General features: G+C 32.2%; 1 protein-coding gene across 9 annotated transcripts in view; it reads right to left on the reverse strand.

The window, feature by feature from the left end:
- The window catches only part of LOC132909708 (protein scalloped), a 326,958-nt gene that overhangs the window by 11,124 nt on the left and 291,575 nt on the right, over positions 1–24,259 (reverse strand). For 8 of the 9 annotated variants that reach the window (XM_060964674.1, XM_060964672.1, XM_060964676.1 and 5 more), the window contains 2 exons: positions 15,647–15,777; positions 3,545–3,700 (listed from right to left, as the gene is read on the reverse strand). In XM_060964674.1, the coding sequence (XP_060820657.1) occupies positions 3,545–3,700; positions 15,647–15,777 (287 nt within the window). The remainder of the gene's footprint in view (positions 1–3,544; positions 3,701–15,646; positions 15,778–24,259) is intronic. The other variant, XM_060964680.1, reaches the window with a different exon arrangement.

Below are 24,259 nucleotides of genomic sequence, written 5' to 3' on the forward strand. Positions count from 1 at the left end.
AAGTAACCCAACTAGAAAAATTATCTGTTAAACAAATAATATCGAAATAAGTTCATATCAAAGGGATGCAAATAATTTATATTACGCATAAACTAAAAGATACAATTCGTTAGAAATTTGTGTATACTATATGTCAAGCATTAAATATAACTTCATTTTCATGACTTTACGTGGAATTTTTTTAACAGCTTTGAATTTCAAACTCAATTTTTTCGATATACAAGGAAATGTCACTTGCATCCCTTTATTTCTAGGTGCCTCTATATATGACTAGACTGCGGATTTTTCTGCCTATTCACATGTTTATGAATATAATTAAGAAAATAGAATTTAGATAGAAAATTGTCTTATTTATTGAATATTATAGAAATTACTATATTCTGAATATTTTATGCATTTTTATAAATTATTTGCATTCTACGTATTTCTTATAACTGTATTAAAATCCGTAGTCTAAATATGACAAATACTTTCCGTACCAATTGTATATATACTATATATTCCACAACTTCTTAATTTCACGAAACTAAAATAGCTTCGAACATGTTAGTTGTTGATCTTGAAAGAAAAAACGATGTATCTTCCAGTTTCTAATGCAGTATTGTGATACTGGCTTTTGCAAGATAAATTTTACTATACGTATTTAACATGTTCAACACGTTCAACTTTCTAGAAAAGTATTTTCGATCCGTGGATCATAACTCAAGCTTTATAAAAAGTATTTAAAAGTATTATATAAAAAGTATTTCTGTCTAAATATTTTGAATTTTTGGTTACTTTTTGTATTTTACAGTCTCATCGCAATAAATTTAATATTAATTCATACATATAAATCTTTGATATACAAATATTAAAATAAAATGAACACTGATGTGCAAATACATTTATGTATATATAAAAATATTTCTGAACAATTGTTGTCAACCAATAATGCATACTGTTTATTAGAAGCATACAGTGACGAGCGTGTAAATAAGAAACTTATTAATTGTAAATAAGTGCATACTAATTATAAATATTATGATGAGATTTTTCTATGTTTTTCTAATAATATAGAATTTTTAAATATATTTCTCGTAGTTTTTAAAGTACTATACACGTATATGGAAATTTTTTAAATTCCTATTCTGAATAATAGCTACAAACTAAATCAACATTGGAACTACCACAGTAATCGAAATAATCAATCCTAATTGGTAGGTTTACAACTGTACAGTTTTGGGAGTTTAAATGAACTTTTCTTCCTTGCATTAAGTATATATCTTTTCATGTACTTCACAATTTTTTTAGTATAAATCTTATTGGTTAGTCAGTCTTAAATTTGGCATAGCTTTCTCTATTTACATGCTCGCTATCGTAACTTATGATCCACTAATTAGAAATATCAATTGAACATATCAAACAATGCAGTTGGTAGGTTCCGAAATGTAATAGCAGGAAGAGATTTCATTTTTCTTTGTAAGCCATCGAGCCCTTGGGTGAGCAGTCATCGTGACACTTTGCAACAGGGCACAGAAAAATTTACTAAAAAAAAATGAACATGATACTAAATGCACGAAAAATTAAATTACAAAAGAATAAAAAAATATATGTATGAGAAAAACGTACGCGCATAACAATGAAGGATATATATATATATAGTAACTGTATTACGTGAAGAGAGAAAGACAGTTTGGTAAGACACAACGACGCCTCACAACATATAATTAATGTCAAAAAATTTCATATACAATATGCACACTCGTATATGTATGTGTATATATGCCCAGGTGATATACATACGTAAAAAAGATAGAGCGACGAACAAATTGAACAATACACAACAAGGGCCCCCAGGGGCGTAGCAGCAGAGAGCAAGGGGATTCCATTTATATGAGGGTGGTTAGTTTTTTTTCGCACAAGCTTCCATGATTGAGAGAGAGAGAGAGAGAGAGAGAGAGAGAGAGAGAGAGAGAGAAACAGCAGGAAGAATAATAAGGAGAGTAATCGAAGGTGGAGATGATAAAAAGTCGCGTAAACACTGTCCTCTTACAGTCCGCTAATATTACCGTCCTGTAATGTTCTTCTTTTTTAAGTGACAATAGTAAGCTGCAAGACGAATGAGAAGAAGATTCGGAAGAACAGCAGCCGACTGGATAAGAAAAAAGATAGAAATTGTAATTGTGTATGTATGTAGATGTATATGTAAAAGTGAAAATTAAGGAACTAAAGAATTGAATTTAGAAGAGGTGAAGAGGTTATTTGCATCGTTTGTATAGAATTTCACTTTTTATACTTTTACCAAGCATATTTTTTAAGAATCATCATACAATAAAATGAATTGTTATACAAATTTATATTTGAGGAATGAGATAAATTTGAAATAATGATTGGTCAAGTCTTCCAGAGATAAAAGAAACAAAGTTTTTGAATAAACATTGTTGTATGAATTGATAATGATTGATTAATAATAATTTCAGAGGTGTTTGAATGAGTAATTCCTGGATATTGAAGCAGAAAGAACGGAGAACAAATATGAGAGTATTTTCTTCTACTACGTGTATGTACATGTTATCCACGAGATATTTAATAAAAATAGGTGAAGTGAGTTTAAACAAATTCACACGTGTGTGATCGGCCTCTCGCAAGCGGATTAGAAACGGTTACATGGCGAAGCAGTTAGAATGAAAAGAAAATAGATACAATGTCAAAGAAGAAGCCAAACTGACAGTGTGTGTGATAGCAATTAAAGTTTACATCCTCAAGACGACGAGACACCGATCGTTCGTCCAACGAAAAATAAAAGCGATTATGAGAGGCAAGAGATGATCGAGAGATCGCGAGCGTCGTTGATCAGGAACACATTTTATTTTCTAAATCAACTTCCGTGTTACCTCTTTTTATGTATACATGTAATACATCTCCACCTTGAAAATTATGATTGACCTAACGATCGTAGTGATATAGATGAATAAATAGCCTGCGGATGTTTATGCATAGGCGGAAAATTTAAAAGTACATAATGTATAGCATATAATTAATATATAAAATATTCGAAATAGATATTTATAATATCTATCTTTCTTTTTACACTTACAAAGATATAAATTTGTACAAAAATCCGCAATATATTGATGATTAGTTTGCGAATGTTTATGCATTCATAAAAAATTCAGTGTTGCAAAAATACACAGAATGCATATGATATGCAAAAATATATAAAGTATCCAAAGTATACTTTTGTATAGCATATCCTTGCCAAAAATTTCTGCTTAGTTTCCATTTCCTTAATTAAATTAATAAAACACAAATTTGCATAAACATCCTCAGTTTAGTGCTAGTGTAAAAAAGAAAAGAAATCTGTGGTTTTTAGTTCAATCTTTCTCTCTTTACGTATCGTGTCGAGCAAGCGTGTCTCGTCGTCTCACCCCAAAGCTCGTGGCTCCTTTTTTTACTTTTTTTCTCTGGAGTATTTTTCTGGTTGCGTAATATGTAAACAGAAAAAATAGACTGTTCAAACAGAAAAAAAATTTGTTCCAAGGGGTGCTCCGTGATCGGGACTTACCGCTCCGGGATAGGAGACAGGGGTGGAAGCATGAAGGGCAAGGGGCCCCACGAGGGCGGGGGGCATCTTGTTGTGTATCGCACTCCCAGCTGATACTATCTGGGCGCTCGACATGCTCGACATAGTCTGCAGCGCCTTCTCCTTGGCGGCATGATCCTAACAAATCGTCAAACCGATTACAACGCATTGCCGACTGTCGGTGAAATCTCGATGGTATGATTGTACTTGTTTGTTTTCTTTTTTATCGAATTATGAGTTTATTGTCTCTCCTGTTTCGTAAGACTTTTATATTAGTTTTTGAAAAATTATCTATTATTTCTGATGGCTTGGTATTGCTTTTTAGTGCATTTGCTGGTATATTGATGAGTTAAGAGCAGGTATTTTTTGCATATAGTGATATAGTGATGTTTAATGCAACACATACATGAATCAAATGCACGTCGTGGGTTTAAAGTATTTATTAAATTACATTTACAATCTTCAATCCATGATAGTCTTTTAAATCAATACATCCGTAAATATCATGTATACATTCGAAAATATATGTATACATTTATTTTTTATATACACATAGTTGTAGTTCAAAATTTGATAAAATTAAAAAGAATTTTTTATAATGTAATGTATATATAATTTATATATATTTTATATAATATAATGTCATATAATTTAATAATATTAGTGTACTTGTTGATTTTAATAAAAAATTACGTAAATCAAAATCTGTTTTTTCATTACTACAATATATTAACATTTTTTTTGTGCTTATAATTCACGATAGTTAAGCTTTAGCATTCTGAACTTCTTATATTTGTTTTATTTTTTGGTTATAGCGGTGGATTATATTTGCTATTGTTGTTTGATTGTTACTGATGAATGTCTTGTCTTATTGATGATGGTTGTGATTAACCTTGCCTTATCTTAAACTTTTATAGGTATCTTCAATAATTTAATAACCTAGCTTAGATTATCTAATTGTATAGTATGTTTTTTAATTTATATTTTGTATATTTTGTAATAAAAAACATCAATGGCATCTAAGGTGTAATATGTAAAATATAAATTAAACTTAAATATCCGGAAATTAAGTAGCCTAATCTTAAATCCAATTCAAACTGTTCACATATCACCTAGTGATACTAGTTAAGTGTTAGGTTATCGTACGTATTAAATCATAATCGTTGCAGTAGCTATAATTCTGATTTAATAGAAAGTTTAATTTATTGAATAATAATATAAGCGGGCACGAAATAATTTTTTATAAAATTATTTATATAAAAAAAAAGTATAGAATAAAATTTTTTTTTCGGAGCTTAGTTTTCGAGAAATTTAATTTGAAAATTCATGCATATAGTATTTTTATTAGACATTTATTAATGTATTTCAGAGAATAATTATAAAAATTAAAACATGTAACACAAATCTTTGGATAAAGTTACATCCGAAATTATAAAATCGTTAATTTTTTAACGCCAAAGAGTTAGCAGAACATTATTGATGCTTATATAAGATGAGGGGAAGGCTTACAAAATATTAACGTAATATTAAGCCTATTATTTTTGCGATTTAATTTAGACATAAGAGATGTATGTAATTTTTGTAATATTGTATTTTTTGTATTCTTTTATGTTTTCTTTCTTAATAAAGGTGAAAATAATAAATTATGTTACATTTTAACAATGTGCGCCTTAATGTGTCAAAAAAAATTTGCAGCGCTAACGTTCCTATTAGTTTTACTATAATATTTTATATCTAAAGGAGTATGTAGACTTTTGTGACTGACTGTATAATAATTGATTTGTACTCATTTAAATATGAACTGAGAAAACCACAAGATAAGGAGTTAAATTTGATTGAGGAGTTAACGATGATAATTGGTGGTGATAATCTTTTGCGAAGGAAATTTCCGGAGTAACTTGATTTTACGATCGACTTTGATTAGTTGCAAAAGCAAATACTTTTTAGAAAAAAAGTAAGTATTTAGAAAAGAATTGTTCAGATAATGTTTATTTTATCGTGTTTAAATTTGTTTCGTTTAATTGGAATACTTAAAGCAAATATGTTATTGTTATTTTTTCAGGATAAATAAATAAATATATATATATATATATATATATATATTGGTATTTTGGGAAATTGTATTATACAATTTGTGTATATTAATTGAACTATTTGTCAGATATTTTTCTCCTAATAATAACAGCATTTGAGTCTGCTAATTTGCTTCTACCAAAAATTTCACTTTTATGATTCAGTATTTTCACCACTGAATGATTTTTCTAAAGAAAATGGGACATTTAAGAATTGTAGATTTAATGTGTTATAAAATTATTCAAAAATAATTTTTTTATATCTTTCATTGTTTTATATACTATTTTGTATACGTAATTATTTATATGAGGACAGACCTCATCGATTTTTATGACCTTGAAATATGTTGTCAAGATCAACATTCTGAACAGCTTTTCCCAATACATGTTATAAAGTTATAAAATTAATATCGCACGACATTAATTTCTGAGATATTAACTTCAATTAACTGTAGTTCTCATTACATTTCGTTTTTACACATAAGTGGCTGTATTTTTACACAGCCCAACCTAAACAATTCATTGATGTTAATCATTTTTAATAAAAATAAAAAAAGATAAATCAATGGGTTGTAGGATGATTTAGATTAATAATCGGCGCTGAGTCGTGCCGTGAGGTGGCCAATAATACTAGCATGATCTAATTTTTATTTTATTCGATTTTGTAAATTTATTGTTACCGCTAAGTTGCATATGGAGGATATGTATGTATATATTGTGTGTCCATTATTTTGATGAATTAAAGGTCAAAATAAAATACAATATTCCATATATCAATAAATTTATCGAAAATTATTTCACGCTAGCATTGGATACTACTCTAACCCAATCCATAATCCATTATTTTTTGGTTATTTTTCTCATCGATAATTATATAATTGAACTATATAAAGATGCTGCCGCTTATTCCAGAATAAAATGTAATCGTAACATAGAAATCTAAATTCTATTCAAGTTTTCTGTGAACATGTCAGGAACTAAGGCCAATCGGTGGTAACATGTATATGGAAAAGTTGTTCGGAATGATGACTTTGGCAACATATTCTAAGGTCACCAAAATCGATGAAGTGTCTTCTAATATAAATCAGCTTTGTATATTTCTATCTAGAATTTTGTCTGTTGCCAAATGACTATATGTATAGAACATGCATATGTGCACAATCCTGGATTATTGCAAAAAAGTAACGTATGTATTGCATATTCTGTTGGTTGCATAGTACGATTTCTGAAGTATTTTAACATCCTAAATATAAGCATTATAATATCGTAAATGTAAAAAAAGACATAATAGATTTATAGCACATAAAAATTATGAAACAAAAACTAATTTTTGTCTAGATATATAGAAACTCCATTTATTCCGTTATAACGATATCTTACTACACACACTCCGGTATGTATTGTCTATGGTATTAAATATATTCGAATACTGGTAAAATACTAGAAATGTATGTCTGCTACATTATGTTGCCGAATTACAATATTATGCATTTAAGGATTAAATTATATGTTTACTAAACAATTATAATTTAACAGAAAGATTGTACAACTTTGGTAACATTAAGAATAACCAAAACTAAAGTTTCATTTTCTTACACATGTATATTTGCTTAACATTTTTAGGATATTTCCTATTCATAATAAACTCTTAGTATTCACTGTTGACTATATAAATTTTAAATTGCACGTATGCCTTAATATAATTGTTAATATATCGGTAGTTACATATAGCTTCTTTATCGTGCCAAGCATTAAATTAAATTGCATTACGACATAAATCATCTATAATTTTTTTCAATTATGGAGTAAATATAATAACTGTTTTCAGACTTCTCAGCAGATACGTTTCAGTATCGAAAATTTCATTATTAATACATTGTTGGTTGGAGATATATATATAGAGCTTAAAATTAATGAAGTGTTTCTTATAAAATTTGTGATAATTTATCATTCACATTTGGTTATGTTAGGTTTTTTTCTGATCTTTCATGTATTGTAAATATAATTTTATTACAAGAGAAGAAGAAATCTTCGGTAAATGTTATGCAATTTTATGCTTTGATTGTTCGAGTGACAATATTAGTTATTCGGATGATGATAGTTCCACAGAATACAGTTCTGATTCAGATGATATGAATATTAAATCAACAAGAAGACAAAAAGATCAGAAAACCATAGTAATCGATTCTGATGTTGAAAATGGAAATGACACTCACGACGTTGGGGAATACTCCTTTGTTTTTACAGAAGAGTAGATTGAAAACTACATTTTATGAAAATTAGGATACACTACCTCGGCCACAGGCGCAAAACTTTGCACAAATTCTACAGTCCACAATCTGTTAAAGCAAACTAAAAGAAGAAACAGAACCTAAATGCACGAATAAATTGTCTATAAAAATCAAACATAACATAAAATAACAAACAACACTAATGAAATTACTAACACACACTACCAAAAAAAAGAATATTCCATTAAAAAATTTAAAATTCCCATGAAGGATCGAAGAAAGCTTCTATTTATTCCCTACTGTGTATCCACACAGATCAAACTGTAAAATTAAATCGATGAACGATTTCCCCTGGTTGCCTGCATAATTTCGTTCTCGCCGCTGAATTTCCAACCTCCTCTCTCGCCCCCTTCGTTCTGTCGCTGTTTTAAGCCCGACCTGAACGCGGTTGATGTCATCGATCGCTATCGAGTGAAACGGCAATGCAGTTGATTGCAGAAACAAGGCTGGTTTTGGGTCGCGAAATTCGCGGGAATTTTGTGCTTTTATCGGAAAGCCGTCGTTTTAATCAGCGCCACCCCCGCGCTGTCGAAAATTGCTGACGAAGCGAACGCGAGAGCTTCGTTCCCGTGATATCCGGGAAATTGGCGTGTACCAACCCTTCCATGATCCCCTCTCACGTTCCTCCACCCCTCCACCCGGTACAGGCCTTTTCAATTTCGTTCATAAATCCGTAATGGAAGAGCCATTACAAGCTCTGCCCATTCGAAATGAAGCGTGCCGCGTAACAATGCACAGCGATAAAGCCTTTCTCTTCGGTCAACGTGTACGGTGAAAAACTGTGAACTTTTGCCTGTTGCCTTTCTCTCTCTCTCTCTCTCTCTCTCTCTCTGTTCTCTTCTGTCCTTTTATATGTAGCAAGGAAACACCATTTTTGCGGAATCGGCTGCTGCATTGGTTCAGATTGAATTGTCGCTTCCTTTTATTGATTGATTTAGTTATTTGGTTGAGATTTTGTTGTTATTTGTATTATAGTGAGATTTGGAGGGTCCAGTTGATTTAATGAGAATGATGCAGGCAGATGTTTTGAATTACAGCGAATAACGAAGGTATTCAAAGGTAGGTTATTTTTCTTGTTAATTCTTCATATTCTTTCGATTTTTCCATAAAATTTTTTGACATAATTGTAGTAACCATTGATTCCAATTCCAGTGCAGATATACATATATGGATTTTTCATTACCTTTGGAGAATTATCTTTTCTACCCTTGGCGGTAATTTCTTTCCACGCTCAAATCGAGATTTATTTGGAATATTTCTATCACTATTGTATTATTCTATTTTGCAATGAATTGCTGATTTACTTCTGTTCAGACAAGCCGCAATTTCTTTTTGCGACTAAGGAATAAAAATTTATACCAGAGGAATTGATCTCGCTGCATTATTTTAGTCGTTCTCGACTCAGTCGTATTTTTCTAATATTAAAAAAATATTTCAAGATTCAACAACATATGAAAAAAATAATATTTATATGCGTGACTTCTCGTTTCAATTTATATCAAACTCTTTTTCAAGTATTAAAAATTCTTTTTGCAGCTTTTGTTTATGTATTTTACGAAAAATCATTTAAATTAAAAGTGCAATAATCTATAAACCGTTGTAAACTTACGACATTTCTATGAAAAATTTCAAATTGGTTATCTTGGCTACTCTGGCAGTTCTAATAACTAATTCTACTTTTAGTTTGTAATTATTACTAATAAAAATTTGAAACCCGCTCTATATTTGTAATGATTCGAATTGCAAGAAATGTATATTTAAATCCTATATTACAGAAATAAAACTTTTTATAATATAATTAGTTAAACTTACACGTAAACATTTTCCATTTTAAACATTTGCCATTATAAGGCTAAAAGCCACTTATTTCTCTTTATTCATCAGATAGTTGAGTGCTTTCACTCACTCACGTCACATTCACGAATACACATAATCGTAAATTCAATTACGCATACACAGAAAACTACATACAATACTTCACATAAAAATCGACAACGCCGCTCTTATACATATGTAAAATGTATAGGTACTGCTCCTATTTTGCACGCGGTGCGATTTCTTTGAAAGGAATGCAGACGAGCGAATTTTCGAATTTAATAGAAAAAAGGGAGAAAACGTACGGGAGAAAGAAAGGGTACAGATAGAGAGATAAAGGCAGATAGAGAGGGAAAAATTATTATCGTGAAATCGGGCGCGCACTGCATGCGAAAAATCCATTTCATTCCGCGGGACCGTTCTTTACCGACGAATCTGCAGTAGAAAATCAATTCGGTTAATTGAGAGGGTGGCTGTTCTCGTGTTATTTTTTTCTCTTCCACCTCGTTTTTTTTCTGTTTTATTTTCCATCTTCCCTTTCTCTATTTTTTCCACCCTCCTTTTTTTCAATTTTCGCTTGTTCTCTGTCTGTTACGGTACAATCGCTCTGTCACGGTACAATCGCTCTGTCCCTGTCCGCGGCCAGCCCCTCATCGCGCAAATACACGCGAGGAATGCAGGATTGGCCCGGGTAACGGGCTGGACATGTTTATCGACATTCTGAAATGCCGTTCGCCCGTTTTTGGGTGTATCGTCAGTTATTGGGAGGGCAGAGAGAGAGAGAGAGAGAGAGAGAGAGAGAGAGAGAGGGAGAGAGAGAGAGAGTCACGTTTACACCGCAACAATCAATTATACTATAATGCTCGATGCAGGATTATTTTGGGAGATATAGATGATGCCGCCTGACTCTCCAAAGAGTGTGCTTCCTAGAAAAATTCGTATACGGCGACTAATCTATTAAGTCTATTATAATCTATTAAGCCAATATACGTAAAAAAGGTGAAACGAATTAATTGTTTCAATACTTTCAATTTGTTACGATCTAACTCTTGACTAGTATCATTGAGTCATCGGAGACTACAACAGGTTGGATTGAATTTGCATAATTATGTAGAATACGATACACCTCACTCATTTCAATAGCTTTGAGATATGTTGTCAAGATCACCATCTCGAATAACTTTTGCATATACATACATATAATATCGCTCGGCTATAATTAGCCGAGATATTAACAAAAAAAATATGAGTGAAAAGATCGGAATTACACGACATTCTGGTATAGACTTCTTCGAAAAGAATCTTTATTTTTATTGAAAATGGCTTGAATGAAAATATTTGTTTTAATAATTTTTTAATATAATAACGATGTTGATAAATATAGAATTTTTTGGAATTGTTTAAAAGTTTATAACAGTAAAAAATTAAAGTTGGACATATGTTTGACTATCAAGGGTTAATTTGTATTCTATATGTTAGACATACAGATACAGAATATAGGCTAAAATGATGTATTGTAAAATGAAGTGCAATACAATGATTTAATCTCCAAACTATTATACATACGTCACCTACAAGTGTATGATACCACTTAGATACATTTTAGATGCATTGATAACCGTACAGTGCAAACGTGAATAAAAATCATATGAGTATACGATTGCAAACAACGTATTTAGTTCAATGTGTACTAAAACGAGCTCATGCAACGAAAAAGATTCTAAAATCTATTAATTCATTCTAACATAGCTCTTTGTATTTGCTTTATCTTTAAATTCATTTTATCTTTAACAGTAAACGAACATTTTAAAGCTATTCATTGGCAATTTCCATATAATCCTCTAAAAAAAATCCTACGAACTCTTCAATTGTCCTAGGACATCATACCACAAACTTGGAGAATTTTAGCGTTCCACGGAAGTTAACGGTGTCGTTTCTAGTGGTTCAGAGAACTTTGATAAGAGAACGCTGGCGAATTTTGGAAAAAATACGACGACGGTACGGTTCGCCGCGAATGGTCTTTAATGGTCGCTCGACCGCGTAGAAAATTAAATAAGGTGTGACCACAGGAAACGTAAACACTGTGCCTAAAAATTCTTTTCTCGCAGAATAAATCGGCCTCCGGTTGGGTAGCATAAGCAGGGTCACCGGCTGGTGTTTCACACCCCACGTGAAACGCGGAAACCAGAAAATTACGTCACACACTGGCCTGTCCTGCCACCGGGTGCTTCTCTGAATAATGCTCGCGGTATGCGACCACTGCAGTACCAGATGCAGTCGCTCTGTAATTCCGACAAAGCTTCAAGCTTTTCGATGTGCACACTAGGTTTTTTTTGAAATTTTTTGACATCTTGTAACTCTGATCCCCATTTTTTGCGGTTTATTAATTAACGTAGTCAGATTTGTTAATAGTTTCACAAAAAGATTTATGATTTTTATTTGTTTTCATCTTTCCATAAATAAAATCCGTAGTATTTTGGGAATAGATCTTTTGTATTAGGTTAATGCATATGATATACTATTTAGTGTTTTCCATTTTTCAAGATATATTGAAATATTAAAAATTTCTCGCGTTTTGGACTTTTTTCCATATACTAGAAAACACTTTTTATAACGATTCTCTTTTAAATCTCCTCTATAACCATATTTCCAAAAACTTGTTACAGCTACTAAATTTAAGACAAACTGTTCCTTCATTATGAAAACGAAACCGATTCTAAAATCATGCAATTCTGAGTTAAAATTAACTATTGTTTTTTCATTTCTTCTCTTGTACTATTTATAATCCTTTTTTATTGTTTTTTTTTTTTTCTTTATAGCAATATTTCTATTAATTTCTTATGATAATTTATTCCCTATAATTGTCTTCATTATGAAAACGAAATCGATTCTCCAAAATCACGTATCCAAACAAATTCCTTCGGTTGAAATTAACTGCTTTTTTCCACCATCTCGTGACAGATACATCGAAGCTGGAAATAAACTCATGCTTCAGCAACGCGTGCCTCTATACGTTAGTGCTGATTAACTGCGTAAAACACGGTCGAATTGCTTAATTTACACGTTCGTTTTGTCTTCTTTTTATATTTGTGCATTCACTATTGACTGTTCCCTGTACAAACAATACTGTGTTGCATGGTTCTCTCTCTCTCTCTCTCTGTCTCTCTGTTTTCCTCCGGTTTATATCGACGGTCCTCATCGCCGAATGAAAGCGGTAAACGCAGCGTTCTGTGATTTATTAACAGCCACGCAATTGTTCCCAAATCGCTTTAATAATTCAACTGTTGATTAAACGGGCCCGGGTTCATTTTTACGCGTGATTTATTCCGCTACAAACCTTCCTGTACGTCGTTCTTGATCGAACGAATTCTCTATTGACAATTAATTCTGGAGCAACCCGAATTGTTTGCGGATGCAAATGAAAAAGAAAAATTTGTGTAAGAGATAGAAGAGAGAGAAGAGAGAGAAAAGAGAGAGCAGAAGGAGGGAGAGAAAGAGAGAGAGAGAGAGAGAGAGAGAGAGAAATAAATGAGCTGACGCGAAAAATTGAAAATATCAAGTGTCGTATGCGTGGATGTGCTGTTTTCGAAAACTAGATATTGGAGTCATATGACTGTACATGAAAATGACAGAAGAAAAATGTAATAAATGCATTCTTATAAATGTTTCTGATATCTATTTAAAAGAGAGTACTTGCTTAACACATTGTTGACCGGATGATTTATGCAGAATAGCCTGTGATCGGTTATTTTTAATGCAATTTTAATTTCTGTATAATATTTTCAATGTTCAGTCTTCAATGAAAGTAAAAGAGCATTCTCCAGCACCGTGAGTGCCATTTTCACTTTCAGTATTAGAATCGATTACGGAGGTTTTACATCTTTTTATTAGTCTAATATTCGTATCGTAGTGAATCATAACTATATATTTTCTGAATGATTATCATCTTCCGAATCACTAGTATTGTCATTCGGATAATCAAAGTATCTGCATAAAATTCACCGAAAACTTCTTCACCAAAAAACTCGCGATGCGCCATTTTTGAAAATCAAATCATAACATAATTGTGTTTATAACATTATAATTTGATATAAGTATTATAATATTATAATTTATGTACATAAAAGGGTAGGAGAAAACCTAATATGATAGAAGACGAATGGTAAACACTTTATGAATTTTACATTATAACAACTTCGTACGGTGGTTCTAACTGCATATTTTTCTCTAAATACGTCGGAATATGTTTCCGCTCAACAACATTCAGGTAACACAATGTATATTGATGTCTCCGGCCAACAATGTATTAATGCATATAACATAGTTGAAGAGGAGAACAATGTTTCGAATTAATTAAACATTTCTTAAATAATTGATAAATTCACGAAGTTTTGTAAAATTTATGAATATTTTTAATATTAGCAGGATTAATTACTATAGTACAAAAACCGAATAAGAAATGTTTCCTTTGTGTTAAATATCATTACATTTTAAATGTTCACATAAAATTTCTTTCCTATAAAATTAAAATATGATCTATATGTTATAAATCATGTTCTGTTTCGTATAGATAGTCTTCGTCTCTGTTTTTGCTCAGAAATATTTGAACGCTTCTTTAATTTTTATAAACTACCTTATAGGTAGTTCCATTATCTTAACTGTTTGTTTTCTGAATGATATTCTAGCGTTATGTAACTATTATAAAACATTACAATGCGAAAGATTGATTTTTGTATGTAAATTATAGAAATGTCATGCATTGGAGCAATAATTGATCCATTATTTAGAATATACTCCATGTATCAATGTATTACGAAACATCCTAAATCTAAGGTTAAAGATTGTTATTATTTTTTAATAAATAAATTTTTACAAATTATATATATCTTTACTTTCTGCTTCCTTGTTTTTTTTTTTTTTTTAATCCGGTATAGTAGATGGACTAATGACAACTTAATTAAATTACTAAAAGATATTCTTTTTATTAATGTTTTCTTTTAAAAAGGGGTGTATTGTATATTTTTATCCGAAGATATTTTTTCCTCACATGCCCTCCCTGCGACACACACGGATTTAGATTATATAATATTTCTTAAATATTTTTGCTTTGATTTCACATTAATTATGTACTGTTGTTAATGTAAAAGCTGTAGCATATCCTTCGAAAAGAAATATAACAGAAAGATTGGTAAAATTGGTTCAACAATTTTTGTCACGTTTCAATACATTACGGCAAAACATAAATCAATTTACTTACACTGTTTGCTCGTAAAAAATTGTAAAAATAAATTTACTTTTCACCTTATTTTGCATGTTTCTTCCCTTAAACACATCCATAAATCGATGTTTAATTCGAATATCTTATTTATAAATATTGCAATAGATAATTTTAGTGTGAAATAGTCTTCTGAAAATTTATCATATATCAAATATTATTTTTCTGTTGTTCACATTTAATTTCCACATATTCGAATGCATATGAGTAGTGTGTATAAAGCTAAATAAAATTATGTTTCAAATGTTTCATCGCCAGATAATATAAATAATAATTTTTAATAATTCTTCTTAAATAAGTAAAAATGATACTTTTTATTATTAATTTCTCTGAACAAACAAAGATAATGATTTTTAGTACTATATTTGCTCCTTTCAAAAATAATACTACAATTTAATAGTAATACGAATATTCATTTTTAAACAATCAGAAATAATAAATTTTGTTATTACTGCTTAAATAAAATGATTACGTTTTACCTTTGCAAAGCGTATATAAGTGTCGATAAAAATGTTTGACATTGTTGTTACGCGTTTATTAGGTATAGATATATGTAGATGAAAAAATAAAAGGAAAATGAAAATAAAAGTGTAAGAAAAATACATGGTACAAGAGGTATTCAGATACTCACCACTTTGAGTTTCGCTTGGATCTCGCGAAGTTTTCGCCTAGCAAGCACTTGTATGTGCGAAGAGACCTGCTTTCGCGTTCTCGTCTTGCCTGTCCTCAGTTTGATGTAACGAGCAATCAGCTCGTTTCGACCTGTAAAACACCAAAAAATAAGCGTTTAGAAAACTGCATTTGTTCTTCATTTCTGACTCATTTCAAATTTATACTATCGTTGGATCATACAGTTATAGATGATATACAGTGTAAAAAGTATCGACACATTATTTGTATCATACTCGTATTTGTTATAGCATTTATATATTAATTAACTGCGTTTAAGTATAGATACATGTATTAAATTTCTTATGATGTAATAGTACTTTCATATGATGATAAAAATTTGATACTATGAAAATGTTCGAAGTCGAACCTCGATAAGTCAAACCTCTATAAGAAGATTACAATTTTTTCCATTCCCTTCCACTCCGCTACGAAAAATTCTAAAAGTAGAAATAAAACTTACTTTAATTCAAATTATATGCTATCTGCATTATTTTACCTCTATAACTCGAGTTTAGAATAGGCAGACTTTTACAACTCTAAATTCATCTTTATAAGTTGAACTTCTATCGCTCCTGTTTCTGCAATTCGATATTGTATCCTCGTCTCCCAACTATTAGAATTGTTTCAACATAACATAAGGCGGAAGACATAAGACGACACAAGCCGTATGCCTATTTCTTCGCTTTTCGGCTACGTGCATATCCATGGAAGTTAATCGTTTTTCATCAATAGAACATATAATTGCTGTCATCTCCCACGTCTTTTACTTTTGAATTTATGTACATTGAATAAAATGAGTTCTAACAGGAATCTTAAAATTCTAACGCTTTCTGAAAAGGTGAATGTAATTGTGCCTTCATATAAAGCTTCTGTCTATGTTGAAGTTTCGTTTGTTAAACCTCCTTTACTCTAAAATTTCGATAAGTCGGAATTTCTACAACTTCAAGATTTTAGTTCTTCCTTTGAGGTTCGAGTTACCGAGATTTGACTGTACTTTGTTTAGTCACTGTTTCTGTAGTCATAGTTTGGGGATTTAACTATTTCAGTTGAGCGTACATCGTATTATTTATCGTCTAAATTCTGCATTTTAAATAATAAAGATTTATCGTTTAACATACAGAATACAAATAAAACTCTCATAGGCAAGACATTGATGATTTATTTATATTATTTATGTAGATTATTTATTACTTATATTATATATTATTTATTATTATATTATATTATTATATATTATTTATTATTATATTATATTATTATTATATATTATTTATTATTTATAATTCTTTTACCATCATGAACTCATACACAATTCCACAAATTTCTATAATATTTCTTAATGTCATTATAATAATACATTATGTAACCAAGAGAAATATTTCCATTCTCTTTCAACAAAAATCTCCTTAAGACTGCCGAAGCGTGTAGACGTGTGTCTAGTGCCCAGTGAAATTCACAACAAGTGACGACCCTCCGTCGAAAGTGAGTGGAAACAGAAACAAACCAAATGTTTCTTAAACTTACTCGTGAAAAATCCAACACTTCTAATCTCTAATTCAAATTATAGCCTCTCGACTAGTTATTTCTATTTGAATTAACTAGCTGGAAGATGGCCCAAGTAACCAGATCAGGCCCTCACGAACAAAACTACAACCGCACCGTTCTACCTCCTCCGTGGCAAAAGGATAATATATCCCACCTTCCAAGCCACACCAAGAGCATCAAAAAACGTGAGCTTGCTTCAGTCAAAAAAAATGTAAATACTAGTCAGAAGGAACCGACAACAAGACACATTACCGCTCACAACAGATTCGCAATATTAGAATCTACAGACAATTCTACGGATATAGTTGAAACATCAACAATTCAACACACACAAAAAAATCCCCCCCCCTCCCGCTCCTCCAATCTCCATTCATGATATTATCGACATTCAAACAATGGTAAAGTCCATAGAGAAAGATATTAACAAAAAGGATTACATACTAAAAATAAAAAACAATCAGGTTAAAATCCTGCCGGCCAATCCATACTCCAGGATTAGAAATGGATACAGAAACCAAACAAAGTTACTAAAAACCCTGAATGCAAACTTCCACACATATCAACTAAAACAAGAAATACTTTTTCGTGTGGTACTACGCAACATCCACCACTCAGCTAACTTAGATGAACTGAAACTTGAACTCTTAAATCATGGCTATGAAGTAACCAACATTAGCAATATAAGACATAGAATCACAAAAAACGCTATCCTTATTCTTTATCGACTTAAAGCAAAAAGCAAATAACAAAGAAGCCTATAATGTAAATCGTTCAATGAATTCGGTAGTAAAGATTGAACCATCTTTTATAAAAAAGGAAATAGTTCAATGTAAAAAATGCCAAAGGTACAGCCACACGCAAAAATATTGCGACCATAATCACCGCTGCGTTAAATGTGCAGGTATTCACCCTACAGATCAGTGCACTAAATCTTCAGAAACTCCTGTGCAGTATCCTACGAACTATAAAGGTTGCACAGCCTACAAGACCGTGTATAAAAATAATTACCCCAAACCCAGATTTAAGGACCTAACCAACCAAGCACTTAATCCACAAAAATTCACTACCCCTTCAATCTCTTACGCACAGACAGTTCAAGGAAATCAAAATAGACTAAAAGTCCATAGTACTCAACCACAAAATAGTGTTCCCAAAATAGTGATAACTTCAATAGACTTGAAAAATTAATCGTCAAACAAACAGAGCAAATTAATAACTTGCTATCATTGCTGACAATCATCGTGGACAAATTAACACGCTCCGACGTAAAATAAAACCAATACGCACAGCTCTTTGGAATGCTAATGGTCTAGCTCAGCATAAATACGAACTAGAATTTTTCCTAAAACAACAAGAAATTGACCTAATGTTCATATCCGAAACTCACTTCACCGATAAAAATTAACTGAAAATAAATGGTTATAACTTTTACCATACCCAACATTCCAGTGGAAAGGCCCACGGCGGTACCGGAATTATCATCAAGACCAGCATAAAACACTATGAGCTTCCATCATTCCAGAAGAACTACCTCCAAGCCACAAACGTAGCGATAGAAGATTGGCATGGTCCAATCACAGCATCAGCAGTATACTGTTCTCCTAGATATTCTATTTCTACGGAAAACTTCGATAAATTCCTCGAAGACCTGGGCAATAGATTCATAGCTGGAGGAGACTATAACGCTAAACATACGCAATAGGGCAGCAGACTTACCACAGTAAGAGGCAAAAATCTTTTGAAATCCATAAACCCCAACAGACTTAACTACCTCAGTACAAACGAACCCACTTACTGGCCCACTGTCACTAACAAACTACCTGACCTATTAGACTTCTTCATAACTAAAAACATATCTCCAACATACATCTAAATCAACTCTTCTGTGGAACTCTCTTCAGATCATTCACCTGTCATAGCAACAATGAACTCAACAATTATCCAAAACCAACCTAATGGCTTTATTCATAACCAACTCACAAACTGGCAGCTCTTTAAAGAAGTATTCAATCATTCAACATCAGCCTCAATATCCCTAAAAACAAACGAAGATGTAGAAGCAGCCACGGAATATTTAAACACCAGCATAATAAACGCGATCCGTTCATCCACCCCTACTAAGTCTTTCGTCAATGAACATGAATATCCCCATTACGTAATAATAAAAATCGCAGAAAAACGCAGACTTAGAAGAGTATGGTAAAGTCATTGAAAACCTGAATACAAACGTAAGCTAAATAACGCAACAAGAACACTAACGAAAATCCTTAAAAATTACAAAAATGACTGTTTTCAAAAGTATCTTGCTAATCTGTCTCCCACAGTTGACTCCAACTACTCACTATGGAAGGCATCCAGGAAACTCACTCGTCCTCCGCAAATAATCCCTCCAATTCGCTGTCCGCATGCTGGATAAGCGCGTGGCCCTATACAAAAAGCCAACTTGTGTGCAAGTCTCTTAACTAATGTCTTCAAACCGTATTCCTCCACTATTGCCGCCAAAATAACTTCCAGATGTCTTCTCCTATTGAAGCTTTCTCATTTCTGGAAGTTATTGAATTAATACGTCGCCTAAACCCCAGGAAGGTATCGGGACATGATCAGATAACTAACAAAGCTATCAAGGAGCTTCCCAAAAAAGGAAATGCTCTCATTACCTCTATTTGTAATGCAATTCTTCACCTTGAATATTATCCGAAATCCTGGAAAATATTAATTATCCTTATTCTTAAACCTGGATAACCAATACACGAAACTAGCTCTTATCGCCCAATTAGTCTTCTACCCACTTTGTCTAAACTATTTGAGAAGATGCTAACGAAACGACTCCTTCCAATCTTAGAGGAGTTGAAAACAATGCCGGATCATCAATTCGGCTTTCAGAAGCAACATTCTACGATAGAGGAAATTCATTGTCTAACACAAAATTACCCAAGACTTAGAAAATAAATAATATTGCACTGTGGTATTTCTAGACATTCAATAGGCATTCGATAAAGTATGGCATGAAGGACTTTTGTTCAAACTGAAGAAAATCCTGCCATACACCTACTACTCCATCCTAAACTCCTACCTAACCAATAGACAATCCATGGTAAAACACTTAAAGGCTATAATCTCAACATTTCCAATAGAAGCTGGCATACCCCAAGGCAATGTCCTCGGACCTCTGCTGTTCAACATCTACACTGCAGACTTACCAACTTTGACAGATATAACCATAGCGACATTTGCTGACGATACAGCTTCAGACCCGACAATTACCTCCTCTATTCTCCAGCGAGGTCTCGACTCTATGGAAGAGTGATTCCACAAATGGCGCTTGGAAGTCAACGAAAACAAATCCAGTCAAATAACTTTCACGCTACGAAAACAAACTTGCCCACAGGTAACGATAAACAATAAACCTATTCCAGATTAAGAGTCAGTCAGTCAAATATCTGGGCATGATTCTGGACAGAAGATTGACATGGAAACAACATATCTTAGATAAATCCGAACAACTCAAAGCAAAATTTAAAAAAAATCTACTGGCTCGTCGGCTGACGTTCCAACTTAAACACGCAAAGTAAAGTTACATTATACAAGGCCATATTAAAACCTGTTTGGACCTATGGAATCCAACTATGGGGAACAGCAGGTAATTCCAACATAGAAATTCTCCAACGATTCCAATCGAAAACCTTAAGATCCCTAATAGATGCACCTTGGTGCGTCACCAACGAAACGACACATCACGACCCCAAGATACCCACAGTCAAAGAAGAAATATCCAAGTTCAGAAACAGATAGAATATAAGAGTTAACAACCACCAAAACCCATTAGTTACCCAATTACTTGACACGTCGGAACAAATCCGCAGGCAAAAAAGACGTTACACCTTAGACCTAAGCACTAGATTCAAGTAGAATCAAATATACTATAAACACTTATTAATAGTACCACGCCAGATAAATTTACTTAAAATTCTCTACGAGAATTGATTGTAAATTAAACGCAAAAAAAAAAAGAAAAAAAATTACGATATATCAGAGAATCTCAACGAACGACAAACGAGGAATTCTTTGGAGCAACGGTATGTGCAGCAACGATCGAAATAAAGTTTTAAAAATATTATTTTATTATAATTTTAGAAAACGAAATTCTATTCTGCAAGAGCGATGCATAGACGTAAATGAAGAATAGACTACCAAAATAATAATATTAACATGGTGAAAAGTATCTAGTACAGAGTTACTAATACTCATATTGGTAAGTTCCAATTTTAAACTTTCTTTTGGCCACAGCTGTTTATCGAAACGAAGTGACGTGATTCTGGTTACTTCATGGTAAATGGTTATTTCAATTACGACACGTTTGATATCGTCTGGCGCCGGTTTTATGGGCACAGCCGTTAAGACTTTACGGCTGTGAAATCTAAGCAACGATAAGGTGCCACATAGAATGCCATTTACTCGATTCAATCGGCTGGAAATCAATTCATCGTTCACCCCCGCCACCCTCCGTTTCTATTCTCTCTCGTTTGTTTTTGTTCCTACCTCTTAGATTACGTTTCATGATCGAATATTGCTTGTCATTTCCCGCTGGATTGTCCCATTGAGATTGCATCGATCGAGGCCATTTTTCAATCGGCCAACCGATTCATTTCCAACGTTTTCGATTCGCGAGAAAGTTTACGGATGTTCTTTAGTCGATGTATAGATACGAACAGGTGGATTTATTTTTTAGAAGAGTTTTTGATTCTTTGGATAGCTTTGCAGTGAATATTATGGTTGGAAATATTATGTAGGAAATTTGGTACTTTTAACCTGTTAATCATGGAAGATGAATTGTCTTTTTATATATACATAATTCCATTTTTGTTACAAATAAGATATATCATATTTATATTTCTAAAGATTAAAACTGCCATAATTAAAATTGATTTCTCTCTACCGTTAATTTTTATGTTATAATTGTACAAATTGTTACTTAAGGGACTACTCGATTGTGGGACTGGGATTTCTATTGAACGAAATTAAAATATATTAATGTGGTTGTTTGGTTAGGAATTGGGTTTCTTTAATTGAAATTTATGTTGTAGAGGTAGCTGGTGACAAATGATAAGCAAAAATTTAAAATTAGACAACGATTTAATTTTTTCAAGAATTTCTATGTCCCTTTGAGTGGGATTGTCGTGAATTATTATGAGCGAATTGAGATATTATATTTTTAGATAAAGTGCAACATTTTATTGGAACTTTCGAAGAGAAACTTTTTCGAGAAATATTCAATGAAATTAAAGTGAATTATAGATGAATTTAGATTTTGTATTTTCAGGAAAACCGGAATTTTTTCATTGATTTTTGCGTCTTTCGGATACGAATTTATATTATAAAAGGTATTTAAAAGTTCGGGTTTCTACAGAAATACGAAAGAAAGATTAAAATACCAAAGATATCGAAAGTAAAATAAATAGTATTGAAATGCTCTGAACTTAAATAGAGACAGAAATTAGATATTTGTTACGTATATTCTATACAGTCTCTTGTCCTTAAATTTCTCACAAATGCATAAAAATACTCAAGTTAAAAAATACTTCTTCCACACTCCATGATTATTCCTCATACTTGACTTGGCTCAAGTCGTTCATTCTTCCATTTCATTGGTCGATATCTTACGGACAACTCGAACATCCTCGAAGACGTCTCGAATAGAGTGATGGTGGTTGTTGGCAAAGGAGAGGAAGCGGACATCGTAAGAGAGATGGCGAGAGGGTGGCATGGCAAAGGGGAAAACAGGCGGGGGAAGGTTACGGAGAACTCTGAAGCATCGGAAGGAAAATATTCGAGATTCCAGGCGAACCGCGTGATGACTCAATTTCGCAAAGACCGTTAAATGGCCCGCTATGAACCACGCGCCGCTACTGGTCGCGTTCCTCCTCTGTTTTTGAAGGCCGAACATTCTTCGAACGGGGGTTGTTCGCATCGAATTGGATCCGCGTGGAAAACCATGTTACAAAGGAGCTACTTCGAGTTTATTTGTCTTTTCCCGGGTTTGGTGTATTGAAACGATCATTTTCTTGAGATTTCCGTTTAGATTTGACCAATTTTCCAGCGAATAGCTTGTCGAAAATATTTAGAGAGTTCTATTCCTTGAAGTTAATTCTTTGTTTAATATTTACACACACTAATATTTTGACTGTCGCAATAATCATAAACATTTCTTCTGGCTGGAAATGTCCTATTCTTGAATAGAATAGCGATTTAAGTGTCAATAAATGTATTTTTTTGGAAAGCCGTACCTCTTCACTGTCTTTTTGCTGAGAAACAACATATAATTTATGCGACCCACATAGTTGAAGTTTGCATTAAAATTCATGTGAATCATACGTTGATTCATACTTTCTCTGGCTATTGTAACTTCCAGTGTTTGAGAATCAATTGTTCATATTCGCGGCTATTGTGGTGGATCCTCCGTGCATTATATTATGTTGTGCTTCTCATAGCAGGCAACGTGTTAAAGTGCGTTTAGGTGGGTTTAAATTAAGCAAGCAAATGCTGGTTATTTCTCCACTTTAGTAAAATAAAAGTGCAAACGTACATTCTTTTGTTGTTTGACGATTATTCATTGAATCGTAGATTGAACATCCAAATGCTCTATATAAGAATGCATTTATAATTATAATTTCTTCATCAGATATCGTTATTACGAGTCCGAGTAAAAATTGGCGTGAGGATAAGTATATGGTATGAAATGATATGATGAAAATAAGTAGATATACGAGTGTACAGTCAGTCGTAAAAGTCTACAAACACCCCTTAAATATAAAATATTATAGCAAAGATAAATAAAATATTAAAGCATAAGTTAACTCCACGAATTTTCTTGACGCATTAAGATATGTACTATTTATGCGTAATACAATTTATTCAATTTCATTGTTATTAAGAGAAAATAAATAACGAAGAATAAAATGCAACATCACAAAAATTAAATACATTTGTTATATCTACAAGAAATTATACAAACAGTAGGTTTAATATT

Source organism: Bombus pascuorum, chromosome 8 (genome assembly GCF_905332965.1).
Source record: "Bombus pascuorum chromosome 8, iyBomPasc1.1, whole genome shotgun sequence".
Taxonomy (NCBI): Eukaryota; Metazoa; Arthropoda; class Insecta; order Hymenoptera; family Apidae; genus Bombus; species Bombus pascuorum.